The sequence below is a fragment of the Eurytemora carolleeae genome, unplaced genomic scaffold (genome assembly GCF_000591075.1).
Source record: "Eurytemora carolleeae unplaced genomic scaffold, Eaff_2.0 scaffold772, whole genome shotgun sequence".
Taxonomy (NCBI): Eukaryota; Metazoa; Arthropoda; class Copepoda; order Calanoida; family Temoridae; genus Eurytemora; species Eurytemora carolleeae.
In genome coordinates this window covers 67835-90011 of record NW_019396701.1, presented here as the reverse complement: position 1 = coordinate 90011, position 22177 = coordinate 67835, and the positions used below count along the sequence as shown (strand labels likewise).

At 33.1% G+C, this 22177-nt stretch overlaps 2 protein-coding genes and 1 long non-coding RNA gene across 6 annotated transcripts; all 3 read left to right on the top strand.

Moving 5' to 3' along the window:
* Positions 1-603: 603 nt before the first annotated feature.
* On the top strand, positions 604-6625 carry LOC111707550 (uncharacterized). The gene is made up of 5 exons (XM_023480665.1): positions 604-828; positions 1561-1670; positions 2040-2180; positions 2531-2636; positions 6277-6625. Exons 1-5 carry the CDS (start codon positions 604-606, stop codon positions 6301-6303), a joined length of 609 nt encoding a protein of 202 aa, XP_023336433.1. The 3' UTR covers positions 6304-6625.
* Positions 6626-6989: 364 nt separating this feature from the next.
* Positions 6990-15427, top strand: LOC111707551 (BTB/POZ domain-containing protein KCTD9). The gene is made up of 9 exons (XM_023480666.1): positions 6990-7092; positions 7627-7734; positions 8176-8255; positions 9809-9893; positions 10375-10468; positions 11197-11346; positions 11923-12028; positions 14826-14870; positions 15309-15427. Exons 1-9 carry the CDS (start codon positions 7034-7036, stop codon positions 15410-15412), a joined length of 831 nt encoding a protein of 276 aa, XP_023336434.1. The 5' UTR covers positions 6990-7033; the 3' UTR covers positions 15413-15427.
* A 1435-nt stretch (positions 15428-16862) lies between these two features.
* LOC111707552 (uncharacterized) lies at positions 16863-18560 on the top strand. 4 transcript variants are annotated; one of them, XR_002766470.1, is made up of 2 exons: positions 16863-17275; positions 17686-18560. It is a non-coding gene; the product is annotated as an uncharacterized LOC111707552 (long non-coding RNA). The 4 variants fall into 4 exon arrangements; XR_002766469.1 differs by having other exon boundaries at positions 16863-17289; XR_002766468.1 differs by having other exon boundaries at positions 16863-17289; positions 17655-18560.
* The last annotated feature ends 3617 nt before the right edge of the window (positions 18561-22177 follow it).

Genomic DNA, 22177 nt, shown 5'->3' with positions numbered 1-22177 from the left:
GACGACATTTTTAAACATTTATGAAATCCTGGCGTAAGTTACGAAAAATCCACCAATGGGAATCAAGTAATCTCCTCCTCGAACAGCTGTTTATAAATTCAAAACAAACTGCAGATTCAGCAATTTAAGCATAGTTAAAAGGAGGATAGTTAGTGTATATGACCTTCGTACTTCATGACGAAGCATTTGCAAGTTATTTTACAAAGCTTGATTTTGTTTTAATGGAAAACGATTCGCTTCTCTAAACCCTCTGATATCACTTACAAACGTGTTTGCGGCGCGATCATGGATTATTAGCAACAAAAATTCCTAACAAGGTTGTTAAGGGAAGAGAGGGGGGGGTCGAGGAATTGTTCCCCCCCTTTTCTAACCTTTTCTCGACTTTGAATTAGATAAGTGTAAGAATTGTTTTTATGTTATCATGGAATCGAGAAATAAAAGAAAACTGGGTAATTAGGATGACAAGTGGCGAACTAGTAAAATTGGGAGGAATTAGTAATTTTCTAGAGAACGCTTTTTGGACCTCTCCGAGAAAAAGCAATCAGCAAAACTTAAAAAAACATTCATCAGATGGATCCGGGTCCATTTTTTACAGTGCGTGAAATGGGTTCTTACTTATTCTTTCTTATAGCGATTACTCCAAAGAACAAGATATTTCTATCCCTCCTGTTCCAGAATGCGCTACGTGGTGAGACTGGAGCTCGGAAGAAGAACCTGAGTAAACATCTGATCTGCGGGAAGACCGCCAAGACCTACTTGTTCTGGGACAACTTGATGTACCATTACAAGTACCTTGCACCCCTTTACGGAAAGAAAATTGAGTTTAAGGTGAATTCTAAATACTTACAAGTTTAATTATTATTTACAACTACTTTATAGGGAAGTTAAGAGAATTTTACTCTACCAGGGGTTCCCGGGATCAATTTTTTAGACAAAATTATTCGAGGGAACCCGTGATTAAGTAAAAATTTTAATTTCCCGAAAAAGTAGTTGTACACAATGGTATCGTCTTTTGAGATGAAAATGCGCCAATTTTTTCCCGAAAACTATGCAGAACGGGTGGTTATTTTACATAACAGTCCCAAGGGACGTTAAGTAACTTAACCTCCCTCTGTCAGTAAATCATAGGTCGGTAATGTTGGACAGAAGGCGGTAAAATAAATTAATATTATTTCCCTTGATCCCTCTTCAAAAATCATTTTTATCCGCTTTAGTGAAAAAAATGTTTTTTATCATTAAATTTGATTTTAAGGGTTATTAACATTTGCAAGTTGGAAGTTCTTTTTTTTGCCCACTTTCCCCCTGAGGGAATGCGGAGTTGGGAGGGGGGATTATTCTATTCATACCCTTTGAATTTTATTTTATGTGCATCTCAATGAGTTTTCTTAATAGAGTTTACTAATCTCTTTACCTCAGCAACATGATGGTGTAACAATTGATTTTAGTAACTTATTGATGTTGCAAAATTTATAGTTTGAAAGGTCTGCGACATCAGGTTGCAAAGATGCAAGTGTTTGAAAATTAGAATTGTGGTGAGTGTTCAGTTCCTTTGTATATCAGGAGTATATCAGTCCCCATGACGGCTGGTTATTCAGTTTCCCTCAAAACCTGAAACTTCATCATAAAATATCACAGTTTGAGAGAACAGAAGCAACTCATATAGAACACAGGTAAAATTACAATTAAATAAATGTATTATTTCACAGCGTGAACCTGAATAAAGTAAACACTAGCTGTATACAGGGTAAACCTGAATAAAGTAAACACTATCTGTATACAGGGTGAACCAGAATAAAGTAAGCACTATCTGTATACAGGGTGAACTTGAATAAAGTAAACACTATCTGTATACAGGGTGAACCAAAATAAAGTAAATTGTATCTGTATACAGGGTAAACCTGAATAAAGTAAACACTATCTGTATACAGGGTGAACCTGAATAAAGTAAAAACTATCTGTATACAGGGTGAACCTGAATAAAGTAAATAATATCTGTATACAGGGTGAACCAGAATAAAGTAAACATTATGAGTATACAGGGTGAACCTGAATAATCCTGACTGGATCCCCCCGTGTGAGAGGAACATGGAACGGTATACTGTAAAGGAACATCTAGAAACTATTCCTAGTAAGAAGTCCAGGTTTCTTAGAAAGGAATTCAGTACTTCAATTAAGCCGAGGTATATACAGGGATATATTTTCTTTTATAAAAAGTCCCACCCCTTTCAGAAATAGTTTTTTATTTCAGTGCATGTTTTACATTAAACAGGGAGGGAAAATAACGAAAAATTGGACAAGAAAATGTAAATTTTTCATCCTGATTGATACTTTACCCAAAATTAAATTTATTTTCACCAATTAAGAGAAAATCTACAACATAAAATGGCGCTTCGTGGAAACATAACTTGACTTCTGGGGAATCTATCCCAACCAACAGTATTAACCTCACAGTCTTGTCCCTTACTTTTAGATTATCAAGACAAGATTTTATTTTTTATTGAACTTTTTAAAATTACATTTTTAAAATAAGAGGTAGGGAAGAGATCGAAGAAGAAGAGGAAGCAGAGAAAAGGAATAGGAAAATGGAGGTTCAGCAACCAGTGGAGAAATCTTATTACAAGAAGAAGGATAAATATGTAAGAATTGTAGTTTTCATACTTTGATTTCCGATTGATGACAACTGACAGAAAGTTTTCAAAAACAGGATTATATGTCTTTTAAGCGTTTACAAAATTTCCCCCTTCTTCTTTTAGATCTTTGAAAAATGGCATAATAAAGAATGCAAAATTGAAACCTGAACTGAAAACTGTAGAATTGGATACCCTTGATCCTGATCGCTTAATCCAAATATCCACTGTGGAAACTTTTAATTTTCTTTTTTATCCGCTCTTGTTGGATATTACATTTCCTATTACATGTAATAAAGATACGTTTGATTAAATACAGATACGATGCTAATCATGTTTATATGAACTTATTAAAAACATATTTTATCACATTTGAGGACTAAAGTCCTTTTGAAAGTTAGTCTTAATAAACATTAATCCAAAACTTACGTGTGTTCAATCGATCATTAGTCCAATTGATATATCACAAATGCGGGAAAATAAAAACCGGTTTTTCAAAAGTTATAGAGACTAAATTAGTCTGGAGATTAGTAAAAAAGAGAGGATTAAGCATTGATCTCGATATCTATTCTAAAATTTTCTCTATATCTCTGTCAGTGTTGAAGGCCACTTTTTAAAAATCCCGAGACTAGTATGTGACCGTCACGTCACATAATATCCATGTTTATCGGAACACCCTGTAGTTTTATAATACGATAATGCAGGACCGTCACGTCACATATTATCCATGTTTATCGGAACACCCTGTAGTTTTAAAATACGATAATGCAGGACCGTCACGTCACATATTATCCATGTTTATCGGAACACCATGTAGTTTTCATGGAGGTAAAACATAAACATAAAGATGTCCGGTGTACACTGTCCAGTCCTTGTGTTGTTTACCGATGCGAGCACAGAAAACATCCTTAGAAAAAAGTTTGCACCAAATATTACAGTTTTTAACGTTTTAATACGGACTTTTTAGACACACAATACAGGTAGTAAAAAAGATATCTTGTAAATATGTTCCAATTTAAAAGCTAAATAGTCCTAATCTCTTCTTGATCTTTAGCTCCCTATAATACAAATTCTATTTATTATGTTAAAAATTTAAAAGAGATTTTTAAATTTTTACATCTTGTAGAGAAATCATTTTTACAAACTGTATTGTAAATTCGGTCCCAGGCCCAGGGTATCTAAAATCGTTTACCCTGGGATCGAATTGAATTAATTGGAGAGATCGCTTAACTAGCTACCGCCGGTTCAAATCTCGAATCACCGATTCAAACCCTCTTGAATATTTAAAGCTTTGAATCAGTGATTTAAATTTGAACCGGCAGCATTTAGTTCAGTGACCTGGCTCAAATTCGATCCCTGGAAGGCGTAACCCTTAAGTCGGAAGTTTTGTGATGTGAATCTCGGGATGAAGCATTGATCTCTGTTTTATTCAAATCAACGGATAATTTTAATTTCTCGTCGATATCCCTCAATAGGTATACCCTGTAGGGATAACTTTAATATATAGAGAACAAGCATTGGATATTAATATTGTTCAAAATTAACAATATCCAAAAAAATTAAATTCTCTTATCAACGTTTTATTTTAAATTGTTTCAAAGGACTTTTCTTATATAGAAGAATACTGTTTTTTAACAATAAACTAACCCTAACTTTTTTGCAGCGATATATTAGACTGTTTTTTAATATCAATATTTGTTTATGTGTCTTTTTAATTTGAATAGGAGTTTAATTTTTTTTAAATGTTTTTTTTTATTTTTTGACAATTTTTTATTACTCGAAGAAATAAACAAAAACAAATAGTGTACATCGCTCCTTTTTTTAAATTTATATTTGTTATTTCCTCTGTATGAATTGTTTTTTTCCTCTGTATGTATTGTTTTTTTCCTCTGTATGTATTGTTTTTTCCTCTGTATGTATTGTTTTTTCCTCTGTATGTATAGTTTATTCCTCTGTATGTATTGTTTTTTTCCTCTGTATGTATTGTTTTTTTCTCTGTATGTACTGTTTTTTCCTCTGTATGTATTGTTTTTTCCTCTGTATGTGTTGTTTTTTTCTCTGTATGTATTGTTTTTTCCTCTGTATGTATTGTTTTTTCCTCTTTATGTATTGTTTTTTTTCTCTGTATGTATTGTTTTTCCTCTGTATGTATTGTTTTTTCCTCTGTATATATTGTTTTTTCCTCTGTATGTATTGTTTTTCCTCTGTATATATTGTTTTTTTTCCTCTGTATAAATTGTTTTTCCTCTGTATGTATTGTTTTTTCCTCTGTATGTATTGTTTTTTCCTCTGAATGTATGTTTTTTTCCTCTGTATGTATTGTTTTTTTCCTCTGTACTGTATGTATTGTTTTTTCCTCTGTTTGTATTGTTTTTTTTCCCCCCGTATATTAGGTAATATGTATGTTTTTTCAGGAAAAAGACATAATCAGGGAAAATTTTTAAAAAAACAGCTTAATGTATCTTAAAGGCTGGAAAACATGCAAGTTGAAATCATATTTTCCATTTTTCCCCCAGATCTTCAAAAATAATTTCCCCTATGGGATGAAAGGGTGGGGTATAGTTTAGTAATCATAAAAATATATGTCCCTCTGTTCAGATGCGGATTCGTGGTTCCTAGAAGCTCACACTCCTTCTCTTCATGAACACTACGAGAAGTTCTATACAGATGCACTCAACAAGAGAGTTATCTGCCCTAAACTATACTCAACAGCATGCTAGTTACTCAACAGCATGCTAGTTACTCAACAGCATGCTAGATACTCAATAGCATGCTATATACTCAACAGCATGCTTGAATATCAAATTCATGCTAGATACTCAACAGCATGCTAGATACTCAACAGCATGCTAGATTCTCAATAGCATGCTAGATACTCAACAGCATGCTTGATTATCAAATTCATGACAGATACCCAACAGCATGCTAGATACTTAAGAGCGTGCTTGAATATCAAACTGAATACTTAATACTTAACAGCATCCTAGATACTTAACAGCATGCTTGAATATCAAATTCATGCTGGATACTCAACAGCATGCTAGATATTTAACATCATGCTTGAATAATAAATTCATGCTGGATACTTACAACAGCATCCTAGATACTTAACAGCATGCTTAAATACCAAACAGCATCCTAGGTACTTAACAGCATGCTTGATTACTCAACAGCATGCTAGATACCCAACAGCATAACTGATTACTCCACAGCATGATTGATTACTCAGAATGCTTAATTACTCGATAGCATGCTCGACTACTTTATCATTTGATTTTCTTAGTATTTTATTAACAAAATACTAGACTTCCTGGCAGCATGCTTGATCCTCAAACGCTTCTGAATAGTATGCCAAACTACTTAAAAAGTATATTTGCTTAACGGGACTTTCAAGTGTTCCTTCAGATAAACAGTTACAAGTCTGGTTTACTATGGTACCCTTAAAACATTTGTTTTGTAATATATTGGGGTTATCCATGTTTTTCTAGCTGAATATTAATAATTCTTCAGATTAAGCGATTGAGATTAAGGGTATCCAATTCTAAAGTTTTCAGCTTTGGTACCGTTGTTAATCAGGGAAAAATCTGGCATAAATTGAGGTTCAAATAACAATTCGTTTACAGTCCCTTTAATTTCAAACCGTTTTTAGCACACTGCCCGGAACCGGATGGTTTAAGCACACTGCCCTGAATCCGGATGTTTTGAGCACACTGCCCGGAATCCGGATGTTTTAGGCACATTGCCCGGAATCCGAATGTTTTGAGCAGACTGCCCGGAATCCGGATGTTTGAAATAATATAGATCTTCCACTTAGTTTTTTTTTTCGTAGTGGTGTCAATCTTCCTTTAGAGCTGTGAGTCAAATTTAGAAGAAAAAATATATATATTTATGTTTAGATTATTTATTAACATGTCTTTACTTGAATTCTAGTCATTGCTAGTCTACAATAAATTGTTATTAAACTACTCAATTGTTATAATAAATAGATAGATATAGTTCATAACTTGAAATTCAAAATATATTCGAGAGCAGATAATAATAAAAAATCTAAAGTGCTTTGATCTGGATCAAATAGGCGTGAATTGGATGAAAATATCAGAATTTATTCATATTATTATTTTCATGCTGGCGATTCTTCTGAACCTCAGATAACAAAAGAATTCGTCTAAATTTTATCATGTCTTTCTTTGAATCACCGTTCTTATTAGTTTATAATATATTGATAAAATACTAAATTGTTTTTATAATATAAAGTTTAGGAATTAAAGTTGGCCGAAAAATTTAAAAAATCGGACGCTTCATCATTTAGTTCTGAACTTTGGACGATTTTATGTTGTTTATGATTTGAGATCTAGGTAGACAGAAAAGTGTGAATATAAAAATATTCAATTTTTCAGACAAAGAAAATGTCTGAAAATGACTGGATTAGTTTAAATGTTGGAGGCCAGAAGTTTGCAACATGCAGGTAAATAAATAAACACTTCAGATTCACAACATTGGCTTTGTCTATTCAAAAATAATATTAAAATATATCTTAAAAAATTGTTAGTTCTCGGTAGAAGTTACTTGTGTGGAATTTTATGCAACAGAGACAAAGAATATAACTTAAATAAGTCAAAAGTCAACACAATGACATAAATGTTCTAAGTAAATGGTAACGCTGTGAATAATGAAGGGTCACTTAAAATATGTATACAGTTCCTTTATTACAAAGTAAATTTTTCTTGGTTTTCACAAAAACTTATTTAATAACAGAGAAGTAAAATACAACATTACTCGTTATTTAAAAGAAATTAAATTCTGAAATTTTGCTATGGATTTTAAAAATTCAAAACTGTTAAAACTACTTTAATCCTGAAAATGTTCAAGGTGCAGTTTAAGAAACAAATCAATTACTACACAAAATCCTCGGAGACATTTCACTTTGTAAAAAAATAATGAAGACGACAATCATTCCACTATATTCTGGTGAACACTCAGTGTTATTTATCTATACCAGGAGTACACTGAATCGAGAACCCAGCTGTATGCTTGCAAGAATGTTTGCAAATCCTAAATCTTTGAAACCTGGATCTACAGATAGCTCAGGAGCATTTCTTATAGACAGGTGAATTCATTTAGATAAGACAAATGCCTTACTCCGATAGTACTTTAAGTTTGTATATATTTATACAAGACATGAATTAGAGTTATTGCGATATTTATTACAGGGTGTCCCAGTAAACATTACAGTTTAGAGACGACCAAAAGATAGTCTTATATTTTTGCCAGCTATCTAATAACAAAAGATTTATCCTAAAAGCTGTGGTGTGACTGCTGAGAACCTTACGAATAGCATAGCTGAACCTTATTTGGATACACACTAAGTCTTTAGATAGTCGGCAAAGAGCCTTAAAGTTGTCTTTCAACTGTAATTTTTATGGGAAACCTGTAGTTCATAAATTGCTGCTTTTTTTTATAGAAAAAAACTACAATGATCAAACAACTTGGTCAAATAACCTTTGCTTTTAGGCATGTCATGTCATAAATTTATTTTTAAACTGTTCAGGAGTCCAAAATATTTTGAGCCCATCCTGAATTATCTGCGGACTGGAAACCTTATAATTGATCCAAACCTGAATCCTGAAGGTAGGGTGATCCAAACCTGAATCCTGGTGGTAGATCAGTTAATTGATCCAAACATAAATCCTGAAGGAATGGCAGTTTATTGTTCTAATACTGAATCCTAAAGGTAGAATCTAGTTAATTGATCCAAACCTGAACACTGAAATTAGGACGGTTTTTTGATCCAAACCTGAATCCTGAAGGTAGGGCAGTTTATTGATCCAAACCTGAATCCTGAAACTGGTGTAGTTAATTGATCCAAACCTAAATCATGAAGGTAGGGCTGTATTAATCCAAACCTGAATCCTGCAGGTAGAGCAGTTAATTGATCCACCCAAACCTGAATCCTGAAGGTAGGGCAGTTTATTGAGTCAAACCTGAATGCTAAAGGTAGCATAGTCAGTTGATACAAATCTGAATCCTGAAGGTAGGGCAGTTAGAGGATCCAAATCTGATTCATGTAGGTAGAGCAGTTAATTGATCCATCCAAACTTGAATTCTAAAAGTAGGGCAGTTAATTTATCCAAACCTGAATTATGAAGATATGTCTCTTGTACACAATTAGAAATAACAGGATGAGTTTATATGATGGCTTATCATGTGATCGAGGAGATATTAAGATATTATTTGCTAATATTAAGTTCAATGATCTGACCATGGGTCAGTCTCGTTTAAATATAATTAGTGTCAGATATACTCTGAATATGAATGGTTGTGTTAATCATAAATGGGTAGAGAAATAGATTCAGAGATCTAGTGCAAGTTAGAGATTACATAGAGTACACTTTTGGAGTTTGGAATTGTTACAAACCTGAATCCTGAAAGTTGAGCAGTTAATTGATCCAAACCTGAATCCTGAAGGTAGGATCTAGTTAATTGATCCAACTCTCTGAATCCTGAAGGTAGAAAAGTGAATTGATCTCAAACCTGAATCCTGAAAGTTGAGCAGTTAATTGATCCAAACCTGAATCCTGAAGGTAGGATCTAGTTAATTGATCCAACTCTCTGAATCCTGAAGGTAGAAAAGTGAATTGATCTAAACCTGAATCCTGAAGGTAGAAAAGTTAATTGATCCAAACCTGAATCCTGAAGGAAGAATATTTAATTGATATAAACCTTAATCCTGAAGGTAGGACAGTTAAAGATCCCAACCTGAATCCTGATGGTATGGCAGTTAAATGATCCATCCAAACCTAATTTCTGAATTTAGGATGGTTTTATCGACTCAAACCTGAATCCTGAAAGAAAGGCAGTTTATTGATCCAAACCTGAATCCTGAAGTTAGATTAGTTAATTGATACCCTGAATTCTGAAGGTAGGGCAGTTTGTTGATCCAAACCTGAATCCTAAATGTTGGATCTAGATAATTGGTCCAAACCTAAATCCTGAAGTTGTTTTAATAATTAATTCAGGTCATAACTAGAGATTATTATAATTATTACCATTTTTTCCAAATAAATGTATTTTTTTATAAGATTAAGGTTTAAATGCTACTGTTGTTAATCGGGTATTTCCATCTTTTTATTTAATATTTAGATTCACTGTAAATTACGCATAAAGTCCCTTTAAATGTCCAGGTATACTGGAGGAAGCTAGATATTTTGGAATAGAATCGTTAATTCCCCGCTTGGAACAAATAGTGGCGCAGAATTCAATCCCAAGGTAGTTTTTTTTCTTTAAAATTTGATTTTTTTTTCAATGGTACTTATAGGACCATCATTAGTTGAAATCTAACTCAGAACAAAAAGTTTACAAAAATTAGCATCTATAAAAAAGATTACTTTATTCATTTTTTTCTGATTCATAAATAAAAAAACCTAATACTTGACCTTATGTTTGAATCTAAAACTTGGCATTTGCACTTGCGAGGAGGATGTGCTCTAGATTCAGAATTGTAAATTTGTAAGCCTTTTTTTGGCCGAAAATTTGAGTTTATCTTTTAGTATATGATATAAAATTAACATTGATAGGTTTTTTTCCGCCTTTTGACCAACACTACCTAGCTATAATTCCCCCAACAGTCCCTAGGAACGGATATATAAAATAACCACCCGATCTGCAAAGTTTTCGAGAAAAATTCCACACCTATTCATCTTAAAATATCGTGTACAACTACTTTTTCTGATGATTAATTTTATCCTAGAGATGATAGATCCTTGACTAGAAGAGATGTAATTGATGCCTTGATGAGTTCTAGTTCCGGTTCCGGTAGAGGAGATACAGGGCTAAGGTTCCAGGTATGTACTTATTGTATAATGTATAATTTCGGGTGACCCTCCCTTCAAAGATTGCCATGTCCAATTCACAAAGGTACGCTTTATACTTTTGTTCCATTAAGGATAAGTTATGTATCCTTATTTTATAATTTTAAAATTTATTATTTCTTTTTTGAATTGAGTTGCTGATTTACCCTGCAGAGGCAATGATAGAATTTTTTGGAACTCTTTTCAGAATTGTAAAACAAAGATATCTTCCTATTTGTGATTTTCATATGAAAAAATTATAAAAGCTACAGATGTGAATTGGACATCCCACTTTTTAAATGAAGCGTCATTCCCGAAGAAAGTCTCTCGAAGCGGGGGGGGGGGGAATACGAGGATTCCGCGTTAAAAGTTTTTTTATTTTATTTTCTTATCTTTCTTTTCGCCGAAACGTCATAATTCGATGAAAAAGGGCAATCGCAAAAAAAGCCCGCTTAATTTTCTTAACCTACTTACAGATTTGATTTTTGAGAATGGTATTGGTGGGGGGGAGGGGGGGGGTTGTGTAGGTTGAATTATTGCTATTCAAGAATTCTCCCCTTGATTTTTCAAAATTTGGAAGGAAAAATTGAAAAATTGAAACTTCAATTGGCAAGTGTTTCCCCTTTCACCGAACAGAAGATCACTAATCTAATATTTTCAATTCAATGTTAGGGGGCTAGTACTTTTGAATATTTGTATTTTAGTAAGTATATAATCCCTAGGGTGTAAACCTGGAGTCAGCTGATCTATCCCGTCTTGATCTCAGGGGTATTAACTTCAAGTACGCGAACCTTTCTCGCGCGCGTTTAACTGGAGCTAATTTGTCCTGGTGTCAACTCGAGCGTGCTGATTTATCCTACGCGCTAATGGAGGTGAGTTTGGGGCAAAAATAACCTTGATTTCCTGTTCACATTTATTTTTCTGACATCTGTCTACATAAAGGATATGCACAATTAAGATAAGACTTGAGAAACGACTGTAGGGATTTTTTAAGTCGTTGTTCATACAACTATTTTCCCTGCAGCTGAAAAAAGAATCGTATGCCATTAACGACTAAATTGAAGTCAGAAACCTTAAAAAGTTACAGGTTGTTATTTATGTCTTATTGTTGTAGTCTTCTCTTTCATGGCGTATTTAATAATAAAGAAACAAACAAGACAATCGTACAGTTGCGGGGTATCGTAATCAGACTACACATTTTGTAAAGCTGTCTCTGAAGTCTCATTCTTTGTGGCCTGTGGGTAACTATTTTAAATGTTTAATATAGCTTACTTATACCTAGCTTATTGTATCTATTGTAGGGAGCACAAATATAGCTTACTTATACCTAGCTTATTGTATCTGTTGTAGGGAGCACAAATATAGCTTACTTATACCTAGCGTATTGTATCTATTGTAGTGAGCACAAATATAGCTTACTTATACCTAGCGTATTGTATCTATTGTAGGGAGCACAAATGCTGGGGGTAAAGATGCTCTGTGCTAATCTTGAAGGAGTAAATCTTACAAATGCTAATTTTGAGGATCCAGCAGGCACTAGTGCAAACCTAGAAGGTCAGGCCTGTTTAAACCTTTAAAAAAGTGGAAAATTTTAAAGATAATTGTATTCTTTCGTTAGCAGCGTTTCGGATCCGTATCATTTGGTCGGATCCGGATCCGGATCCGTATCAGGAAACGTTGATATGGATCCGGGTAGCGCCAAAAATTAACCAAAACCATGGAATAAATAAATCAAAATGGTTCGTAAATGTATTATTTACATGACGAAAATTTTTCAACTTTTTAACTTTAGGATTACTATAGTTTATAAATTATAACCTTGCATAACATTTAAAAGAGAAAATCCGATTCATAGAATCAAAAGTTACCTCGGATCCGGATCCGTATCAGAGTCAGGATCCGGATCCATCATCACGGATGCGGATCCGCATCAAAATGATACGGATCCGAAACACTGTTCGTTAGGATCCATTTGATTTTGATGCGGATCCGAAATAGATTGTCAAGTACAATAGATGGCAACAGAAAATTCGACCAACTGCGCACAACGTCACAAGTGTCAAATGTAAAAAGAAAGACGACATGTTCTCTAATTAGTTGATACGATTTCCAAGATTCAGCTTAGATAAATGTCGTCTTTGTGGGAACACGTAAAAAATATTTACAACTCAAAATTACATACAGTATATTTACTGTCGTTTGGTGGCCTGATTCTTTTTTTCTCTGTATATCTATGTAAACTAAATAGTCTGAGGGTGGGGGGATAGGGCGTCCAGGTGCCAAAGGAAGAGCAATAAAGTAAATGTTTTTAGGTTATTATAGGTTTTCTGTTCAATTTCTAAAGCCAGTTAGTTTTTTGAAAATTCAGACGTCTAATTTTTTGAAACACAGGCCGTCCTCTACTCATACAATATACACAGGCCGTCCTCTACTCCTACAATATACACAGGCCGTCCTCCACTCATACAATATACACAGGCCGTCCTCTACTCATACAATATACAAATTTTACAAAAAATCAGTTTGATTTCTCTGTCTTAAAAGTAACGTAGTTTTGGTGGGTTTAACAATGGCTAAAGTACACACATTATATCATCATACACAACAACAACAAAAAAACAATAATAAAAATACAAAAAATATTTTTAATCATTTAATACAAAATAGATTGACCCTTTTGCTTCAAATTTCTTATCATGTGATGACTAAGTTTGTTCACTACTACATTTAGGTGCTTTATTCTTTGGAAAAACAGGATTTTCACAAAAAGGTTAATAATGTCTGTGGGAACACATGGATTTTATTAGTCTCGTCAATTTTCAAAGAAATGAGCCACACTTCTTCTTTTTGTACTTTAAATCTGGATGTCCCAGGGGGTGGACGAAACAAGTTCTTCGCCTTTAAATGAAAAAATCTAATCAATAAAAACCAAAAAATTTCATTTCATTCATAATAATGTAATGTTGACTTAGTACTTGTCCATATTATACCTTTAAAGTACCTTGATGGATTTTGAAAATTAAAAAAATCTGTTGTTTGTTGTTGTTAAAACAAATATACAAACAAATCACACAGACGCACATATTTGCGAAATTCATATATAATATAAAAGTTGTCCCACGAATTATTTTGCAGATCCAAAATGTTGGCCTATAAAAAGCATCAGACCAATAGCTTACTTAAAAAGATGTATAAAAATTTGTCAATTTTAGGTTATGTATGAAATAAATGAAAATAATATGTAAAAAATCTTTTGAAAAATACGGGAAATCGATTTTTCGGCTCATATACTTGAAAAAGTAATTGTAATATAAACAGAATGCCTTGAAATATCTGAAATATAGAGCTTTCTAATGTTACCATAATTGTGAAAATATAAATAAAATTGTTGCCTCAGTACCCAATACTCCTACTGCAAATGTTTGTTTGGACACCCTGTATATAATATATATCTATATAAGTTTTCCATTAATTTCATAATTTAAATACTATTTAAAATTTTATATATTTCTTATGTGTTCCCGAAAATTGTAAAATACGACATTTGTGAAAAAATTGAATATCCTGAGAAGAAGACATTTCATTAGAAAACTAACTTTTCTTGTTGCCTGTATTTTCCCCTGGATCTGCGGGTTTATCCTCGATTAGACCTTTCCAGAGCACTACCCCAAATTTATCATTAAACATTTCTGAAATATGTTATAACGTTATAATTGCCAATTTACAAAGTTAAAGGGCCATGGACAAAATCAGTTTCAACCCTGTTATTTAGTTAATAGAACGTTAAATGATGAAGTGTGAAAACAGAAAAAAGAATATATAAAATTGCACTGATTTCACTAAAATATTAGCTCTTTAGTCTTACATTATCACTTTTATTTATAGTTTTTTTTTTCAGACACAATTTGAGTTGACACTTATGACGTAAATACAGCTGTACTGAAAGTGTACGCATTCTATGTTGCCATCTATTGTACTACACAACCTATTTGGCGGATCCTGTTCCGGGTCATAAACAATTCTTTAAGATTTACTTATTTTTTAACAAAAGAAGAATTCTAGAATTGTATTTCCCTTTTTTCGCTTATTATTATGCTAAAACTTGATGAATTAGGACATTTTTTATAATCTCTTTTTTTCAACAGTTTAGATTTAGTTTTTGAGAGCAAAAGATTTTTAAAAAGTTTTTGTTTAGATTTTGTCCCTTGGACCATTTTTTGACGATCTTTCTTTGGAGTAGCATGTCAGATTCACAAGCAAATTTTCGAGTTGTTCTCCACCTTTTATTTGTTCTGACAAAGAATGACTTAAAAAAAAGAATTTCTGAACATCAAATATCTTCTTATTTCAGGTGCAAACTTAAGGGGGGCTAATCTAGAAAATAGCACCATGGCAGGTGTGTAATATTGTGCATTTACCCTTTTCTCTTTAATTGGAAATAATTTATTTTGTCCTCTTTTGTTCTACAGTTTTCTTATTTTTTCTACAGTTGTCCTCTTTTTTTCTACAGTTGTCTTCTTTTTTTTTACAGTTGTCCTCTTTTTTCTACAGTTGTCCTCTTTTTTTCTACAGTTGTCCTCTTTGATCTAATTTTGTCTTCTTTGGTGTCAGTTTCCCGTTTGATCAAATTTGTTTTTCTGAAATCTATACTGTCTATACTGTCGTCCCGTTTAATCTGGTTTTTGTCTTCTTTAATGTCATTTATATATAGTTTGATCATTTTTTTCATATTGATCGGATTCGTCTCGTTAATCAAATTTTGTCTACTTTCTTCCAATTTTGTTCATGTCTTTGATCCAATTAAATCTCATTGTTAAATTTTTGTTTACCCTAGGAATCAACCTAAGAGTTGCAACCTTAAAAAATGTGAATATGCAAAATTGTGATCTAAGGATGGCTGTGTTAGCAGGTACTTTATCTAGGGGCACATTTTTTTAGGAATTCCCCCCTACTCTCGAAGATTTGGGGGAAAAAAATGTAACTAGCATGGCCATATTCCCCCTTTTATACTACTTTAATCTGGCCACATGTCATACAATAATCACAAAATAGCCCTAGTCCTGCAATTCCATAATGTGGTCTGCCATTCTTGTGCTTTTATAATTACCGGAGATATGCATGATTTCGGTTAGAATGAGACAGTTTCATGGTTTTGTTTAATGAATTGAAATATAAACAAAATTCGTAATATCTCTGGTATTTTTGAGAGTAAAAAATGGCAAACCACATTTTTGAAATACTATTTTGCGATAACTGTTTCTTAAAAAATATCGCTAAAATCGGGTTACCTCTAATGAATGAATGCCGCAACTTTAAAGAAATAAATTCATTTTTATTATTCCAGGTTATATAGAATAGGACTGTATGTAATTTTTCCCGAAAAGTATTGATTAAAGAAACCCTAAAATTCCTTATAAAATAAATTTTGAGAGGGGTGGGGAAATTCCTTACATACTAGGGGAAAAAATTAATTTTGAAAGGGGAGAGGGGGGAAATAACTTTTCAACATTCTCTTAAAGCGACCAGTAAATCCTCCCAAAGGTTTGCAAGGTTGAAAATTTTAAAGATTTTTTTTCTTACTTTATCAATTTAAAATTATTTAAAGTATGCATAATATTACATTTTTTAAAATAAATCACATGCACAAGAAACAAGATTAAATTATTAATTTCTTATGTTTAATTTTTTTCCAGATACTTAAGGTATCACTGTTAAAATTAAAATCAAAATATAAGATTCTGGAAACTAAAGTGAAAATGTCAATTGTTCGAAATCAGGAATGCAAATCTTTAGAGATTAGAGATTAGAGATTAGAGATTAGAGATTAGAGATTAGAGATTAGAGATTAGAGATTAGAGATTAGAGATTAGAGATTAGAGATTAGAGATTAGATCTAAAAGTATTAAGCGCAGAGCTCAGAGCATAGATAATATAGAGTATTCAGCGTAGAGCATATAGCGCATAGAGCATAGAGCTAAAAACACGCTGGAAGAGAGGAGATTTTCAAATGAAGATCAAATTGCAAAAGATAAAAAGTACTAAGGACTAGAAATACAATACAGGGTAACTCCTTGTCCTAAATATAAAAATTTATTGCTACAAAACATAGAGAGTTAAATGAAAGTGTGTAAATAAATTATGAAGCATTGACAGATCTTTTTGCAAATTACAATACAAAGCTTGTATTAATTTTTATGTTAAAACTGTAGACCTATCTGTTTAATGTCTAACCAACTATATGATTAAGCTGTAGTCCTATATATTTAATATCTAATTAACTATATGTTTAAACTGTAGTCCTATATATTTAATATCTAATTAACTATATGTTTAAACTGTAGTCCTATATAATTAATATCTAATTAACTACAACTATATGTTTAGAGGAGCCAACCTGAAGGATGCAACTCTTGAATTAATGCAAACTCCTCTTCATATGTCTCAAACTATTCGATGAATCAAACAAATCAATTCATTAATCATCATTCCGTAGAAACCAGGGCTGAGCCTTCGTAAAAATATCCATAATGATTACACTACTCGAGTTTCTTTATGTTTAACTTTTAAACTTTTTAAAATGAACCCCAATAACGACGACATTAGATACACAAGAAAAGATTGTTTAAGCAGACTAAACATTCATGAACACGTCATACAAAGAGGTCAATGAATACGTTTTACTTCTCGGGGTCAATCTGTACTCTATTGGAAACAAATTTAACTGATCAGTATCTTGTCTTTCTGAATTGTGTGTTTTACTAGTCCTCTATACAAAACAAAACACCCCATACCTTTGGCGGAGTGGGATTCCTTTTGTGTGCAATGCCCCGTAAAATTCCAAAACACAGAGAAGGGGGATTGAATTTTGTAGATCCAGAAAAATAATATCTGTGGGATGCCTGCGTAGAGACTGGCAGCTGGTGGGGTCTTAAATGTAAGACATGTTGACGCAGCGCTCGGCCCCTATCCTGCCCTAGCGCTCGGCCCAGAAAGTGTCATAACTTAACCTAACCCGTGGCTGCAGCGCTTGGCCACCTATCCTAGCCGCAGCGCTCGGACCAGAAAGTGTCTGAACCTAACCTAACCCTAAATAAATACTAATTTAATTATTATTCTGGATCTACAAAATTCAATCCCCCTCTCTCTGTTTTGGAATTTTACGGGACATTGCACACAACAGGAATCCCATTTCGCCCAAAAATTTTGTACAGAGTATAAACAATACAATTGCTACTACTCTTTTACTCAATGTAAATTCTGGACGTGGCTATAACAGAGCTAAATTCATATTTTAAAGTTCAGGTGAAACGCTCTGGTATAGTGAAGACGACTTTAGCTATTTAGTCTTATTTATCTAGGGATACTTCTAATCTACTCAATTTGGACTAATGAAATACCTCGATGTACTGTATTGAATTGATCAGCCTATCTAAAAATAAAAAATGCAATACAAATTATTTTTTGAACGAAAAATTGTGGGGCTACAGTGTCAAATATTCGTTTACATATAAAATATGTAGTTGCTAGAAATTATGCATTAAAAAGTCGTTTTTCTTGGAGCTAGCCAAACTTATTTGGAAACAGTGTGTGGTTTTACATTGATACCAAATATTTTATACTGAAAAACTCATATCTTAATCAATATTTAATTTCAATGAATACACAAAACATGGATCTTTATATAAGAGATTTTATGCTATTTAAGTTTTATTTTGTAATGATTCATTCATAGTTCCTAAGCATGGACATTTTTATACCACTTTTTTTTATCAAGCAACTTACCAAAACAAATATATTTGACCAATCAATTTACCAGTTCGTGAGTTTTGTTTCCAGATTTGGATCACAATCTTTTATCGCATGATGTCAGCAGATACGAGAAATATATTTAGAAGTAAGGTCGTCTTATGCTTTCATTTTAATCTAAGTATTACAGACGACATCTAATGTCTTATCTGTTATTGTTAATGTATAAACGGATTTAGTATACTAATCTTAATCTGAAAGGCAGCTTCTAGTATGGAAAATCTTCCTTAACATTGTGATATATTTGTAAACTCGTGAAAATAAATTTTGAGTGTTAACATATCGTTTTTCAATCAAATGTTGGTTGTCTATTTGCCAAGGTTGGTTTTCTTATTAAAGTAGTTGCTTATATTTTCGCAAAGGTTCCTTATCTTGTCGGCCAAATGTTGGTCATCTTGTTGACCAAATGTGGGCCATCGTGTTGACCAAATGTTGGGTATTTTGTTAGTCAAAGGTTGGGTAGGCGACGGGCGCCATGACAAACTCCTGAAAGACAAACTCCTGACGAGACAAACTCCTGAAAATAAAAACTTCTGAAATACAAACTCCATAATATCAAATTTAAAAAAATCAAAATCTAAATTATATTCTATTCTAATTATACAATTAGGTAATTTCCTAGAGAACGATTTTTGGACCCCCCCCCTCTTATCAGTTTTGTACATGGATCTTAAATGTTAGACATGGATATAATTGACCATGTGGCCGCAGCGCTCGGCCCCCTAACCTGTCCTAGCCGCAGCGCTCGGCTCAGAAAGTGTCTTAACCTAACCTAACCCTAAATAATAAAAAATAAATAATAATAAATTTGCTGGTTATTCTGATCATTGTAATACTTTGCTGCTCGAAGCATATTCAAATTACTAAAGATTGAGAATTTTTTCTACGATATTTGCGGAGTTTATGAATTTTATCATATTTCATTCAGAGAAAAATTTCATAATTTAAGGAGTTTGTCTTTCAGGAGTTTGTATTTTCAGGAGTTTGTCTTGTCAGGGGTTTGTCTTTCAGGAGTTTGTCTTTCCGGAGTTTGTCTTTCAGGAGTTTGTCATGGCACCGGTTGGGTATCTTGTTGGTCTAAGGTTCAGGTTTTTTAGTGGGTTGTAGTGGAGTTTTTTGGCCTGGTTTTTTTATTTTCAACCTTGTAAAGGTTGAGTGTCCAGGTAGTTGGCCAAGGTTTTAAAGGTTGCTAATCTTTTTGGGTAAAGTTTTGGTATTTTGTTGGCCAAAGTTTGCATATTTGGTAGGTCAAAGGTTGGGTATCCTGTTGGCCTTAAGTTTAAGTATCTTGTTGATAAAAGGTTGCTAATCTTGCTGCAATGGTTGGTTTTCTCTTAGGGCCAAAGGTTGGTTATATTGTTTCCAAAGGTTTGGTATTGTGAACCCAACCCAAGGGTTCTCAACTTGTATATAGTACCATACAGTTCATAGCACCCAAGTCGAGAAATAAAGCCTAACGATCCAATCCAGCTTGAGTATACATGTAATAAATACAGAGGCCCATAGTAATCTAGATAAAGGGGGGGGGCATAAGTCTTATTACTCTACAAAAAATTTAAACAGTGTTAAAACACAACTTGTATTCTCATAGGACGCTGATTTTTTGCATGCGAACTCACTAATATGTATTGTAACTTCAAAATGCAAGTTCAAATAGATCGGAGCAAATGTGCACGGCCACTTTTTGTTAAAAATACAACATTTTTTTTTACGTTTTCACATGCTTTATTTACACTGTTAAATGAACTTGAAATTACAACAGGACACAATTAAACAAGAAATTCCTGAAAAGTTTATGCCCTAAAGCCTCAAGTATGTTGATTTATAGGTAATTAGGCACAAGGATTCCAATTTTTGGACATTAACGAGAGTATCAATGCAAAGCTAAATCTTCCACAATTCAGACTGCAGAATCTACTTATGTTGTTTAAATTGGTGATCAATTGATGTCCTGTCCTATAAGCTTTGAACTGTTATAAAATGTATTTAAAAGTTATGCCGCATGTTTCTTTAAAGATTTGTATTTAGATTTTTTATTTCTGTTAAACTGTTTATATCAAATTTATTTCATGTATTTGTATTATTAATGTAGAAGGTGGTGCCACCTGTAACAGCGTCTGTTGATGGGTCAAGATTTGAAGATGAAAGATCACGTAACAATTGATCACATAGTTGTGCAGAAGTTGAAGGACAATCAACAAATTTTGACGAATAGTAATTTTTAAACCTTGCACTGCGGCTGATTGAAGCCACTTCAGACAAACTTTAGTGGGGGGAACTAACTCTGGTTGATAGATCATGTAACAAACATTCAATTAAAAATAATGAAAATACATTTGTTAAAACAAATTCGAAATATAAGGAAGACGATTTTACTGACTCAAATGCTGTAGCCTTTTCTCAAGACGTGTTTATCCATTTCCTCCATGTAGCACCCACATGTCAAACCCCGCTCATCCGTTTCCCGCCTCACCCCTCTATAACACATCCCAGCTCAGTCAGGTTTAGAGAGTTGAGCCGGTAACAGCTCCGACACAGGGAGCCTCTTGACTCCTTTATGATGATGACGCAGATACTCAGCGCAACGCTCCTGTTGATCTGCTCCACCAACATGAAGCTCTACATCACTCCCATGAAGTACCCCCAAATACTCAGCATTTATTCCTTTGTTAATTTAATCAACCAATTTTAACTCCGCCTTAAGTGCAAATATTTCAAAACTCTCGTTTTTAAATAAATGTTAGAAATATCCATTTTTAGATCTCTTTATTTTACTATAGTGATTTTTAAAGTCAACAACATTTTACAAAATTTAACAAATGATTCTACGAAGGTGAATTTGAGTCTGGTGCTCCAACACATTTTGTAAGATGAAAATTTCCAATTTTTTTAGAGTGTACGTTATAAATGATTTAATGTTTTAAACTTAGAATATATTGAGATTATTCACTGAAACTGCTTTTCAATCTAATACCTAACATGATTATCTCAAATCATGCAACATACTTGAATTACGCTTTATATAATATGGATCGACAGAGATAGATTTTTTGCGTTATATCTATTCTCTTCAATCCTTTGAATATGTACTTAAACTTAAACTGTGAGATAAATACGTAATACTATGGTCTTAATCATGTGATATCAATAACATCGTAGGAATTGAATTACATGAATTCCTGTAAACTTTGTAACCTAAGCTATGGAATAAAGTTAGTTGATTATTATTCTGCTTTTGATTACGACATCAGAAACCTAAGTAAGCTTGGAAGACAGCTTTGGTTCTCGTTGAAATATTGCAAGTGGAGATCTTAGCTAGTTGATTTAGCATTGAATCGAATATAGCTTGAGTCCTCGTTGAATTATACAAGTTAAGATTTGGACTGTGTGTCCTTTAGAACCGGGAAATTAAGCCTGGCTGAGAAATTACCTGTGTAGCAATTTCATTGGACTGTGTCGGAAAGTTAAGCCTGATTGATTCTGTTCCGTTCTAGGACGAGGACCTTCCACTGATCGTTCTGTTCTCATTCCGTTCTTGTTCCGTTCCGTCCTGTTCCGTTCTGTTCTTAGTCAAAGAACGATCGGTACCCGCTCATCGAACCTAGAGGAAACGAACCTGACGTTTTTCCGACCTAAAAATCTGTAGGTTGGATTAGCGAAATGTCCCAAACTGACCTAAAGATTGGAAATATATTTAGGTCGGTTATTAACATATTTTAGATCAGTTGGGAATATATTTTAGGTTGATAGAGCAACAATTTTAGGTTAGATAAGCATTCATTTTAGGTCGGTTGAGCAATATTTTTTGGTCAGTTAAGCAATATTTTTAGGTCGGATGAGCAATATTTTTAGGTCGGATGAGCAATATTTTAAGGTTTGTAGTTTAAGTTTACACAG